Source organism: Protopterus annectens, chromosome 11.part0 (genome assembly GCF_019279795.1).
Source record: "Protopterus annectens isolate FY-2018-M chromosome 11.part0, PAN1.0, whole genome shotgun sequence".
NCBI lineage: Eukaryota > Metazoa > Chordata > Ceratodontiformes > Protopteridae > Protopterus > Protopterus annectens.
In genome coordinates, this window is record NC_056745.1 from 1,126,332,710 (window position 1) to 1,126,345,291 (window position 12,582).

Sequence of the window (12,582 nt, forward strand, 5' to 3'; positions counted from 1 at the left end):
ATTAAAATCAACTTCATGTAATACTTTACAATACATGTTTTTATACTCACATACTTTAAAAAGCATATCATTACTAATAGCATGCTGTAATTTATCTATATTCTTTTTACTAATTTTCAAAATTTCTGCATTGCTATTAATCATGGCTTTTAATATTGCAATACCACAATCATTTAAAATATCCGAAACTATTTTGAATAAATGTTCATTCCCCCTGATGTTGTTGGGGTACTTATTTAATCTTAGTCCCTTCGGTACAATATTCTTCTCAACGCATTGCGTGAGGTACCAGTTATCAAGACAAACATTCCGATATTTAAAAAGTTCAATTTCAAGTTGCTTACATTTGTCCTTGAAAGTGCTATTGTCCTTATGTATTTCGTCTGCTTCCTTTAACGACCAGGAAAAAGATTTGTCCAACCATTCGTCAAATGTAATGTTGTTATACGATTCAAACACCTTATTCCCTTCCAAAGAGTTCGTGGATTTAGTTGCCTTCGCCCGTAATACATTCCCGGAGCGTTCTCCATTACTGCTACTCGCCACACCATTGTCCTCATCCGGCGCAGTGCGTGTCGTCATCACTGGTCTCCGGTTTACCTCACCGTTACCTTGGCCACAGGGAATGGAGTCATCAAGATCTAACGGTTGCTCCCCAATACCGTTACTTTGCGAATGTTGCTGTATAAGCTTAATCAACTGATACTGCAAACTGCAAACTGATACTGCAAACAGTATACTGCAAACTTGCCAATGAAAAAAGCAATCAAGACCTTTAATAGTAAATATGCAATCATACTAGAGGAAAGATTTGATCCTTTCAAAACTATGGTAGTAAAGAAAAGTATTACATTTGGAAATAACAGAGTGTTTGTGAAAAGTGATTATTCACGGTACAACAGACTGAACAGAAACAAGTTTATCCCAGCAATCAGAGGATATCAAGAGGTAGGTGTAAGATTCAAGATGCTATATCTAGCTGTCTTCAGAATATTTTTCCAGAGGATCAAAAATAATTTTGATGCAGAACAAGATAAGGATGAAATTAAAAGTTTATCCAATAAAAATGAGCCAGCAAGCAGAAGGATACTCTGCTTCTCATTTTTCTGACAACAAAACTCATAGGGAGACTTTCCCAGTGAATCAATGTCCAGTTTTCCAAATTAAAATGGTTGAGAGGCAGACAAGCACAAAAGAGTTTACTAAAAAAATCAGACCTAACTTGGACTTGAACCAAAATCTGGTGATGTGAGATTAAGATGATGCAGAAGAATTCCAGCAGCACTGAAATTCATAAACAAATGGAAGGTATAAAATATCAATCACATTTGTGAAATATGGCTTTGCAAGGAAAAATGGTTAAGAGACTGGAATTTTGCTGACATTTTTAAGCTTGTGGGTGGACTGTATAAAATATACCCTAGTTTATGCCATTAATGTTTAGAAAGACACTAAAGGGAAAACTGTAAGTAAAACAATGTTCTTATTATTTGTCTAAAACATTTCATGATGTGCCAGGGGTACTTTAAATGGTGGGCTTATTTCAGTGATTGTATATGTTATTGTTATTAAAGTACTTTTTCTTAGATACAAGAGATATATAAGCTTTTACACTGTAAAAATATAATAAACAAGGCTGGACCAAAGCAAGCTTAAGTTAATATAATGTGATCTTCAGCTGCTGGGGTATGGCAGGGTTTGTAAATGTGTCCTGATCATATTATATGCAAAATTAAGATAACTATTCCCTTGTTTTTACAAGAGTAGATGGATTGATGTCTTTGGCTTGAGCTATAGACATTTAGGCTTGACAAACAAGACAAAATGATGAACGGTATGGAAAATGCTAAGTTTCTTGAATCAGCAAAGTTATTGGCTTTTTTTCACTAGCACATGCACTCAGTGGGGACATGAAGTCTGCAGTTGAAGGCACATTGCCAGAAGTCTGTACATTGTGTTCTGAAGAAAACGTACAAAGTTGTAAGCTGTTTTTTTTCCCCTCATTGCTGACCACTTTTACTTGTAGACAGGCAGTCTTCAGCTGCAAACAGTTAATCTTGCTAGTTTTCAGCACTGTTTGCTTAGGGAAATGCAATATTTAAATGATACCATGGCAAACAATTCAGTGAAAAGTAAAGTAAGTCTGAAATTGGGGGAAGTGGATAAGAAATAGCCTCCTCAGTAGCCTTAATACTTTAATGCATTTAATAGAAGAGTGCACAATTTTGTTTTATTTAAAGGTAGCTAATGCACTTTTTTCTTAGGGCTAAATATTAATGTTTTCTGAAAGCATTCAAGTTTTTTACACATCTGGGAGGGGAAGAGAGATAAGAAAGCTATGTATAATCAGTGTAAGTGGGGATACAGGCTGTAACATGTGCTTTAAGCATGTGTAACCTTCATTTTAGATTAGGTAATGCCTAATTTATTTCTTCCTTTATTGAAAATGTACATAATTTTATGTTTTTGTTCTTGGTTAACAGGGGATGGGGAATTTCTGAAGATGCATTTAGTTTGTTGTTTGAGGAGTTTCATTAAAGCAAAAAGTCATGAAAAATGTGACTTGCATTCAAATGGAGATGAGAAGAAACAGCTGTATAAAATATAAGCCTGTTGTGCATGAAAAACAAAAGTTGGAAATATGCATTCGAAAGAAATGACATATATAATACGAGGAAGCAATACCTTTCCATCATAATGCCTACTCTGTCCAGATTATTGTGGAATGTAAATGGCTTTACTGGTATATACAAAAAGGAAATAGTATTGAATTATATTAAGAAATGTGGGGTGAAAATAATGTTGCAGGAGACATATTTAGACAGAAATGAAGAAATGAATTTCACAAAGAAAGTATTTCTGAATGGATATTCAGCAGAATATTAATGATAAGAGAAAAGCGGAGTAATAATACTAACAGCTAGAGGGACTCCAATATTGATAGAAGAGGGAAAATACATTAATGATAGATTTGTGGTAGTAAGGGGCTATTAGCAAGGAAGGAGGATTACATTGCCTTTTAATTGTATTCCACCAAAAAATGTAATTATTGAGCTTAAGACATTTTTGAAGAAATAATCATCTTTCAGAGGATCTACTTCACATGACTGAAAACTGAAAATACTGAAATTCATTTTACTCAGACCACAATACCTAACTTTCAAAATACTGAAAACTTACTTGCCTGAGTATTATTGCATTGAAAGCTTAAAATACTGAATTTTAAGCCATAGACATGCACACTTAAATACCAACAACAAACTCTTTCCAAAACATAAAAACTACTTACAAACCCCCTTAACAGAAACCTGACGATATACCACCAAACTAGGTGGGGGAGCTATGCCCCCACACCCCACATGCCCCCTAACTATATATACTAACTCCAGGATCATACTACAGTGGGGAAAAGGGCATATATCTTTTACTTACCTTACAGTACTGTACACACTGCCAGTACTTCTGGGAGCATACAAAACATCCATTGTATTAGTTTTGATACTTCCCATAAAAATATAAAGAGACATACCCACATTTAAAAACACTACAACACTACTTTCACAAGCTACTATCAGTTTTTTGACAGATGGCACTTTAAGTTACAGTATTTATTTTTTTATCGCAAGCAAGTCACAGGTGAAGGGAAGCCCACATCACGTCTATGGCTTAAAATTCAATATTTTGACATTCAGCATTGTAAGCTTTCAGTATAATAAATAATACTGAGTCAAATGAGTTTTCAGCATTTTGAAAATTAGGTATTCTGATCTCAGTAAAATGAATTTCAGTATTTTGACTTTTCAGTCATGTGAAGTAGATCCCTTTCAGCAAGGAATATTATTTATAGGTGGGGACTGGAATGTGATTTGCAATAGTCAAGATGTATCAAGAGGACATGAAAATATAACAAAAGAGGGTAGATTTCTGAATAAATTTATGAAAAATATTTGGTGTGGAATACGTGAATTCAGCAGTAGGAACCTACACATAATTTACAAATTATCCCCCAAGGTACAATAACTTGGCTAGACTGGATAGAAATTAGATTTCACAGGAGCATATGCGTTTAATTGAGATCTTTGATACAATAACTGTTTTAGATCGTGCACCGATAAAAACTATGATAAACATACAGGGTAATGAAGTGAAAATAAGACACTAGCATTTTCCTACTTACCTGTTGTATATGAGATGAATTTAAGGATTGGGTAGTGGAAATTATTTGAAAGTTATTAAGAAAGATAGAAATTTCTTCAGAAGGGATTTCTATTGAGTGGGATAAAATGAAACCAGAGATTAAAATTGAGTAGAAATAAACGTGAAATAGAATTATTTAGAGGGGTTGTCAAAGAAGTATTGCAGAATAAGGGGAATCTTACAGAACAAGAGGAGAAGCTACTGCAGAATGCTAAAGAGAAAATAAGGGAGTATTTGGATAATATGCAGGAGTTAAAAAATTGCTGTTAAGCAACTATTTTTCATAACTCCACAGCACAAAAATGTTTAGCATAACAACATATGTGATGAAAATAGAGAAGGGTGTCTCCAGACTTGAGGGTCCTATGACAACAAAAATAACCAGAGATCATATGGAGATAATAGAGATATTTCAGAAATTTCATGAGAATTTGTATAAAGCAGGGGAATGTGGAAACCAAGAAGATGCACAAATTGGAAATATTTATGAAATAATTATTAGGCCAAAGTTAGAGGAAGGTGAGGCTCAACAACTAATAGTCAAGAGAGAAGGAGATGAGATAAAACAGTGATGTATAATCAATCTACATGGAAGTCCCCATGAAAAGATGGTATTCCTGTGGACATTTAAAAGTTAGGAGGGAAGAAAATTATAAAGATCTGGAAGGATATGTTTAATAGTATTTTAAAAGCATTTTGAAAGAAAGCTTTGGTGGTTGTATTACCCAAAGAAGGAAAAGACAAATCACATTCAGCTTCACATAGACCATGACTGTAAAGTGTTTATGTCTATCCTAGCTAAGAGAATGGCTAAGGTGTTGCCAAAATTGACAGATAAGCATCAATGTGTTTTTTTAGTAGAAAGGAGGCAACATTTGGAAACATTGATAGAGCAATGATGATCCAGAGGGAAGCAGAATGTACCTCTGTTATTGGTGGGTCTTGATGCAGATAAAGCATTCAATAGAGTAAGCTGGGATTTTATGAGTAAGGCAGTAGAAGCATATGCATTCCATGACACAGTCAAAGGGTTAATTAGGAGGACATATGAAGGGTAAGAGGCAAGAATTAAGGTAGGAAAGCTACTCACTGATAAGCTGCATTTGAAAAGATTAACCAGGCAGGGAAGTCTTCATTCTGCTTTGTTATTTGCTTTATATTTAGAGCCATTGGCAAAGAAAATGAGAGACTCAGAAATTCAGGATATAATTGATGTGGTAACCAAGAAAAGTTGGTTTTATTTTTCAGATGATATTATTTTGTACTTGATAAATTCAGAAAATGTTGGTGCTGTGGAACATTTTGAGGCAGTTTCAAGTCTCTTTAGGATATAAAATTAATGATGATAAAACAAAGGCTATAGTGGTAAATTATTTACCCATGCATGAATTGGTTCAGCAACATCCACATTTATGGGGACATGATAAGATGAAGTATTTAGGTATATGGATTAAAAAGGATTCTATTATGGCAGCTAAGGATATGTGAGAAGAGACTAAACAAGATGATACAAAAGCTGAGAAACTGGAAACTCTTGTTTATGGATATGGATAGTAAGATACAAGCAGTGAATATGTTTTAGTTCCTTCATTTTTATATACAGGTCAGATATATTTTATAAACCAGAGAAAAAGTAGTGGATAATAATTTATAAAGAGTTGAATTAATTTATTTAGGAATGGAAGAGGATGAGAGTTAAGTGGGATAAATTGAATCTTCCCATAGAACAAGGTGGTTTAGGATTACCTAATTTTGTGGATATTTTAGGGCTATGCAGACAAAAGCAAAATGTTATAAATCAAAATGGAAAGGGTGGATAATGAAATGAGTGTTTCAAGAACTAAGGAGAAATAAGGATTTTGAATGCTGATCCCTAAGGAGAATAACAACCATACAGAATATTACATGCATAAACTCAAAGAAAGTATTCTCAGAACAAAGTCATCACAGAAATGAAGAAAGGCAATTTTCCAATAGGGATGACTGCAAGTAGGGGTGCAGAAATTAGGAAAGAGGGGGCAGGAATTTACTGTAGAAAACTGGCAAAGGAACCCAAGTATTGGGATCAAATAACTAGATAGAAAGAAAGGTAATAAACTGGGATGAAGCCAAGCAAAGTTTATACTGCGAGTTAGGATTACTTTCTATACTAGGGATTGATATCAGAGTATAGGCAAAGAGAAAGGGACAGGGGCATTCTAAGTGAAAGACCAGTTCTGGTAGAGGTTTTAGTCAAGTCTAGAAAGGAAGCTGCTGTTAAAAGGGATAATTAGTAGGTCATATGAAATATTGCATGATAACTATATACCAATCAATCAGAGGAGGTCAGAAAAGATTGGGAAGAGAGACTCGAAAATGAGCTTACAAAGGATGAATGGAAAGACATACGTATGCAACAAAGCCCAGAAGGTTTAGGATATTTGCTTGAGTATATGCATAGATATTTTTATTTCCAAAACAGACTTCAAATAATTTTTCCTCAGATAGATAGCAAGTGCTGGAGGTGAGATGGGAAAGAAAGTGATAACTGGGAACATGCTTTGGGGAATGCAGTGAGTTGGCAGGTTTCAATCCTACCCTACAGAGTACTCCATTAGAAATGTTGGGGTAGCAAATAATCAAATGATTTTAATTAAGGAAATTGTTCTTTTATGCTAGGACACGGGATCTTAATTGCCAAGAGATGGTAAGACATTATTAAGTTTTAATGCTATTGGCTGTCAAAAACAATTACTAGAAAATGGAAATCAAACGCTAAACTGACTGTAGTTGAAGTATTGAATATTGTTAAAAATATAAAAGAACTGGAAGTGAGATTTTTTTTAAAAAAAGGAAAGGAGCAAATTTCATAGAAATAAATGGAATTTGTAGGAACAATACATACAGAATAAAGTTCAGGAGGATGAATAAGGTTTAAATGAAGGAAAGGACTGGACAATTTATGTGATGTTGGAGTGAATAATAGCCGTTATAAAGAAAGAAAACCTATATGCAATGTATAATGAATGAAAAAAAAACAATGTTATGGTTTGTTTTTTTATTAATATATGTGTGACTATGTCTTAATTAATAATTTAATAAAGATGTTTAAAAAGATTGCAAGTTATGTGCTTTATATTGTAGGTCAAGTTTTTTCTACGTAAAGAAATAGAATGTATAGCAGAACAGAGTATTACCCACCGCTCCATACCCTGCTTAAATGGAGGCTTGCCTTTATTTATTTAATATTTGTTTACCAAGTAAATGAACTACTGTAGTACCCATTTTAAGCCAAGACCTGGACTAATGCAAGCCCAAAACATTTGAAGTTCACAGGGCAATAGCAATAACATGGATTAATTATTTTACAGTTGTATAAAGTATAAGTGGAAGCATCAACATGGAAATATCAAAACACTGATTAAAGAAATAGTAAATATCAATGAGACAACTTACCTAACATGCTAGGAAAGCAGGTGGATACATAACTGGCACTGGATGTTTAAGACAGCTAACAGCTATAATGCTGAGAATATTTAGCTAGTACTCAAAGTTGCAACTATGTTATATTACAGTCAATAACACTTTTTCATCATGCATATTGAAAAAAAATAATGAGAAACTCAATTATGCTTTATTGAGAAGCACAGCTCTGCAGATTTGGCAGATGACCCATTATGTTGAGAAGTACTCAGGTTGCAACTATGTTATATTACAGTCTCTAAGACTTTTACATCATATGTATTGAAAAAAAAACAAAGTCAATTACGCCTCATTGAAAAGCACAACACTGCAGATAAACCAGCTAATTAGTGTCAGTGAATTTTCCCTGCACCTATTTACAATGCACATCTTCTAAATACCTCCAACTGTATAGTCCCAGTACCTGTCTCCAATGCATGCTTTCTGTAAACCTCCTATTGTACACAGTTCCTGCACCTATCTACAAGGTAAGTTTGCTAAACACTTTCTATAGTGCACAGTTCCTGCAGTTGTATACAGTGCACATCACTGAAACACCTTCTGTAGTGCACTGTCACTGCACCTACCTACAATGCACTCTGCCTAAATACATTCAGTTCTGTATGGTACCTGTGCATATCTTCTAAACACCTCCTACGGTGCACTGTCCCTATACCTATTTATAATGCATGTCTTCTAAACATGATCCATAGAGCACAGTCCCTGCACCTTTCTACAATGCATATTTTCTAAGCACCTCCTGTAGCTCATGGTCCCTACACCTCCCTGCAATGCATGTCTTCTAAATACCATTTATACAGCACTTGTCTAAGCACCTCTTGTAGTGCATGGTCCCTGCACCTATCTACAATACATGTCTTTTAAATATATCCTGTAGTGTATGGACCCTGCATCTGTTTACAATTCATGTCTACTAGACATCTCCTATAGTGCATTGTCTCTACAATATATGTCTTTTAAACACATTTTATAGTGTATAGTCCCTTCTCCTATCTACAATGCATATTTTCTAACCATCTCCTATAGTGCACGGTCCCTGCATCTGTTTATAATGCATGTCTTCTAAGTACCTTTGCCAGTACATGGACCCTGCACCTGTCTATAATCCATGCCTTCTAAAGATCTTCTATAGTGCATAGTCCCAGCGGCTATCTATAATGCATGTCTTTTAAACACTATCTATAGGACATAGTCCCTGCTCCTTTCTACAATACATGTCTTCTAAATACATCCTGTAGTGCATGGACCCTGCACCTACCTATGATTCATGTATTTAAAATACCTCCTATAGTGTAAGGTCTCTGCAACTAGCTACAATGTGTGTCTTCTAACCACCACCTGTAATGCATGGTCCATGCACCTATCTATGCAGCATATCTTCAAAATACCTCATGCAGTGCAAATTACTGGCACCTATCTACAATGCATGCTGTCTAAACACTTCCTGTAGTGCACTGTCCCTGCCTCTCACTACAATGCATGTTGTCTTAACACCTTTTATATTATACTGTTATTGTACCTCTCTATAATGCATGTAATCTAAACACCTCATGTAGTGTATAGTCTTTGTAAATATCCAATAATATAGCTCTTCAACAACACCTGATGTAGTATATATCTCCTAAATAGATGTCCTATGAGTCATTGCTGTGTTTTTCGATGACTGTGTTTTCTGGGAAGATTTTCCATCACAGAGAGTTTCACTGCAACATGCTGTATTGTTTCAGCCAGCGGGGCACTATTCTGTATTTTCCCCTTTCTTCTGTGTGACCATGGAGTTGGAATGCATAATATTTTGTGTGTGTGGGGAAGAGGCTTCACCCCCAACATGGGAGTGGGGGGAGGGGCTTGCCATTATTCAAAAAAAAAAATTCTGCTTTTAGAGGTTTTTTTGGCCCACCATTTTCCAGATTAAATTTTTGGTAAACTGTGAGCTGAATAAAAAAAATGTCACTATTCCATTGGTAACCAACACCTCCAGTGGTGCATGTTTCCTAAGTACGTCCTGCAATATGTGTCCTACGGAGTTTTTTTATTTCTATTTGATACATTTCAGATATGTATTTTATACTCTTCCACAATATCTTTCTTCTTTCTTTTTATTTTTAGACAGGATTTAGTTCCAGAGATAACAGCCCCAACATGTACATTTTTACTACAACACAGCATGGTTTATTGAACTTTGTTCATTTTAAACTGCAATCTGTTAATAAGTGTCCTTTCCATTATGTTGATTTCTTGATAATTAGGTAACAAATGTGATTTGACTGAGAAACGAGAAGTATTATTTGAAGATGCCTGCACATTAGCAGAGAAACACAAGCTGTTGGCTGTTCTGGAAACTTCAGCAAAAGAGTCACAGAACATTGAGGAAGCTTTTTTGTTAATGGCCAAAGAGCTTATGGCAAGAAACAGCCTCCATTTCTATGCAGAAAACCCACGGAGTAGCCTCAGCCTGGATTCTAGGCCTGTTAATGTGACTATGGAAAAAGAAAACAACAACATCTGCTCATGTTAACAGCAATCTGGACAGTTGTATCATTGCAGAAGGCCAGCAAGTAACTGGTTCTAGACTGACTAGGTAAACAATAGATTCAGTAACTGTAATAAAAACATATGATGCAAAATAGTAAAAATTTGTACTCTTATATTTACTAGTCACTGATCTCAGAGTAAATATGCTTATTGCAAACTTGTTTTTGCAAATTGAGTTAATAATGTGAATCTGGTTTCTTAAGGTATGTGTTTTTTATAGAATGACAGAGAAATATATACAGAGACTATATACTTTACAGTACAGAAAAATGAAATGCCCTTTGTGGTCAGAAGCAGATCTGTCTGATCGTTAACCATATGGTTACAGCAGTAAAGATGTAGCAACATAAACAGTCTTTTTTTGTCTTTGCAAAGATTGGTGTTTACCTTTAGTAAGATAACATAGCTCAGTGGCAAAAGTGTCTGACAACACACTCTCAGGTATGGGTTTGAATCATGTTATTTCGTGTTTGTGTACTGTACGTATAACTTTAATGGCTCTGTCTGGTTAATACAATCAAAATAAATAAAGTGCTGTGGTCCAGAAAGAGAACACAGTTAAATTACAAGGGAAAGATTAATTGTTTACTTTTTCTAGTGCGCGCGCGTGCGTGTGTGTGTGTGTGTGCATGTGTGCGTGTATATATATATATATATATATATATATATATATATTTTTTTTTTTTTTTTTTTTTTTTTTTTTTTTTTGGAACAGTTCACACTGAGTGTTAGTGTTTCAGAATCCAGCCCATAAAATGTGATACCATTCTTTGCTACTGTTGCATCTTCCTGCTATAGCAATCTCTCTGGGGTTATAAGAACATTAATTTGGTAAAATGCATCAGAAGTTTAATTTATTTATTCAAAGATGAACAAATATTGACTATGCAGACAAATATATACTTTGCTGTCGAGTAACTTTTATGTTCTATTACTAGTTTTAAGAGAGCAATTTTTGTGTTTTTACAAGCTCTTAGAATTTCCCTGGTCACTATTTTATTAGTATGCTATGAACAAAATACAGCAGCAATGAGTAATACAGCCAGACAGAGAAAGTGTTGTTTTCATTCTACTCACAATACAGTCTTTATATTAAAATAATTATACTTATATATGTGTGCACACAACAGTAACTGACTTTGCATATATGATGTTCATCATTACGTCACTGTTGCAGCAGCATATAGCTATATGGGAGCATTCTGCCAAAGACTGGATGTCCAATCAGTATATGAAAGCTTTTGGGTACCCTTCACATGCAGTCTACATCTATGGAAGCTTGTGGACATGCTGACATAAAATCAGAAATATGGGCAGCAAAATTCAGAACATTCTTGCTTTTGAAATTTTCAGTCCTTGCTGCATCTTCAGTGGAGTGGTGACTGGCCTGTTCTATTTCTTGGGCAGATAAGTACCCCTCTGGGGATTTTCCTTTCATTTTTGCTTTTTAATTTTTCATTAGTCCATCAAATTTTATTACATTATAGACATCCCTCATGTGTGGTGCCTTCCCTTTTCCAGCAGTAGTCCACCATCTTTATTCACCTATTCTGCTCTCTATTATCTTCATTTTCTATCTGTACATGATGAAAAAACTTAGAACTTCTGGTTACAAGCTTGTAGCATATTGTCATGTGACGATAAAGTTCTAGATACTGTTTCCAATTTAATTTTCTTGCTGTAGTTTTATCTTATACTTTAACCCTCCATATTCTCCTCAAATTTCAAAATCCATAGCTATTTACAAATAGAAATTTACTTGCATTTTTGTCTGCCTATAAGCTATTTATAAACCAATAAATAATTAGGAAAGACCATCCTTTTATATGCAATCAAAGTAAGAACAAGACAATCTCCTGTTTCTTGAACAGTGACAGAGACAACAAATAGGATATAATAAAGGTCCACTTATGTTCCAAACAAAATCTGTCATTAGTTTTTATCATGTATTTATTTTCATAGCTTTTCTCTAATAAGTTTTGCCTTTAAAAAAAAAGCCAAGGTGGAAATTTTTGCAGCCATTTCTCCATCCCAACATTTTCATCCCATTTTTCCTGCATCCTAATTTCTTCAACTGTTTGCACTATCTCTGTTATGATTAGGCTTGCTTCCTTTCTTCCATTATGTTATTATAGCTTTTTTGCAGCTATCATAGTTATCAGCAGTAAATGTTTTCTCTTTATAAATGATCTCTGTCCCCCAAGACTCTTAAAAATAATTTACCTTTGTTAGTGTTACCTCTGCTCCCCCAGTCCTCTCTGAAATTTCCCATATGCCCTAAGATGCCTTGAAGTGCCCTGCAAAACCAAAAAAAAAAACATGCTGCCAGTCTCCACAATTCCTCTGCCTATATTCCCAGCACTCCTCTCCTATTCCAGGCAACATTTT

At 34.7% G+C, this 12,582-nt stretch overlaps 1 protein-coding gene across 1 annotated transcript in view; it reads left to right on the forward strand.

Annotated features, from left to right (window-relative positions):
- The window catches only part of RAB19 (RAB19, member RAS oncogene family), a 173,691-nt gene extending 162,897 nt beyond the window's left edge, over nucleotides 1–10,794 (forward strand). Inside the window, exon 3 of the mRNA XM_044088482.1 lies at nucleotides 9,909–10,794. Coding sequence (XP_043944417.1) covers nucleotides 9,909–10,177 — 269 coding nt within the window. The 3' untranslated portion in view covers nucleotides 10,178–10,794. The remainder of the gene's footprint in view (nucleotides 1–9,908) is intronic.
- Nucleotides 10,795–12,582: the final 1,788 nt, after the last annotated feature.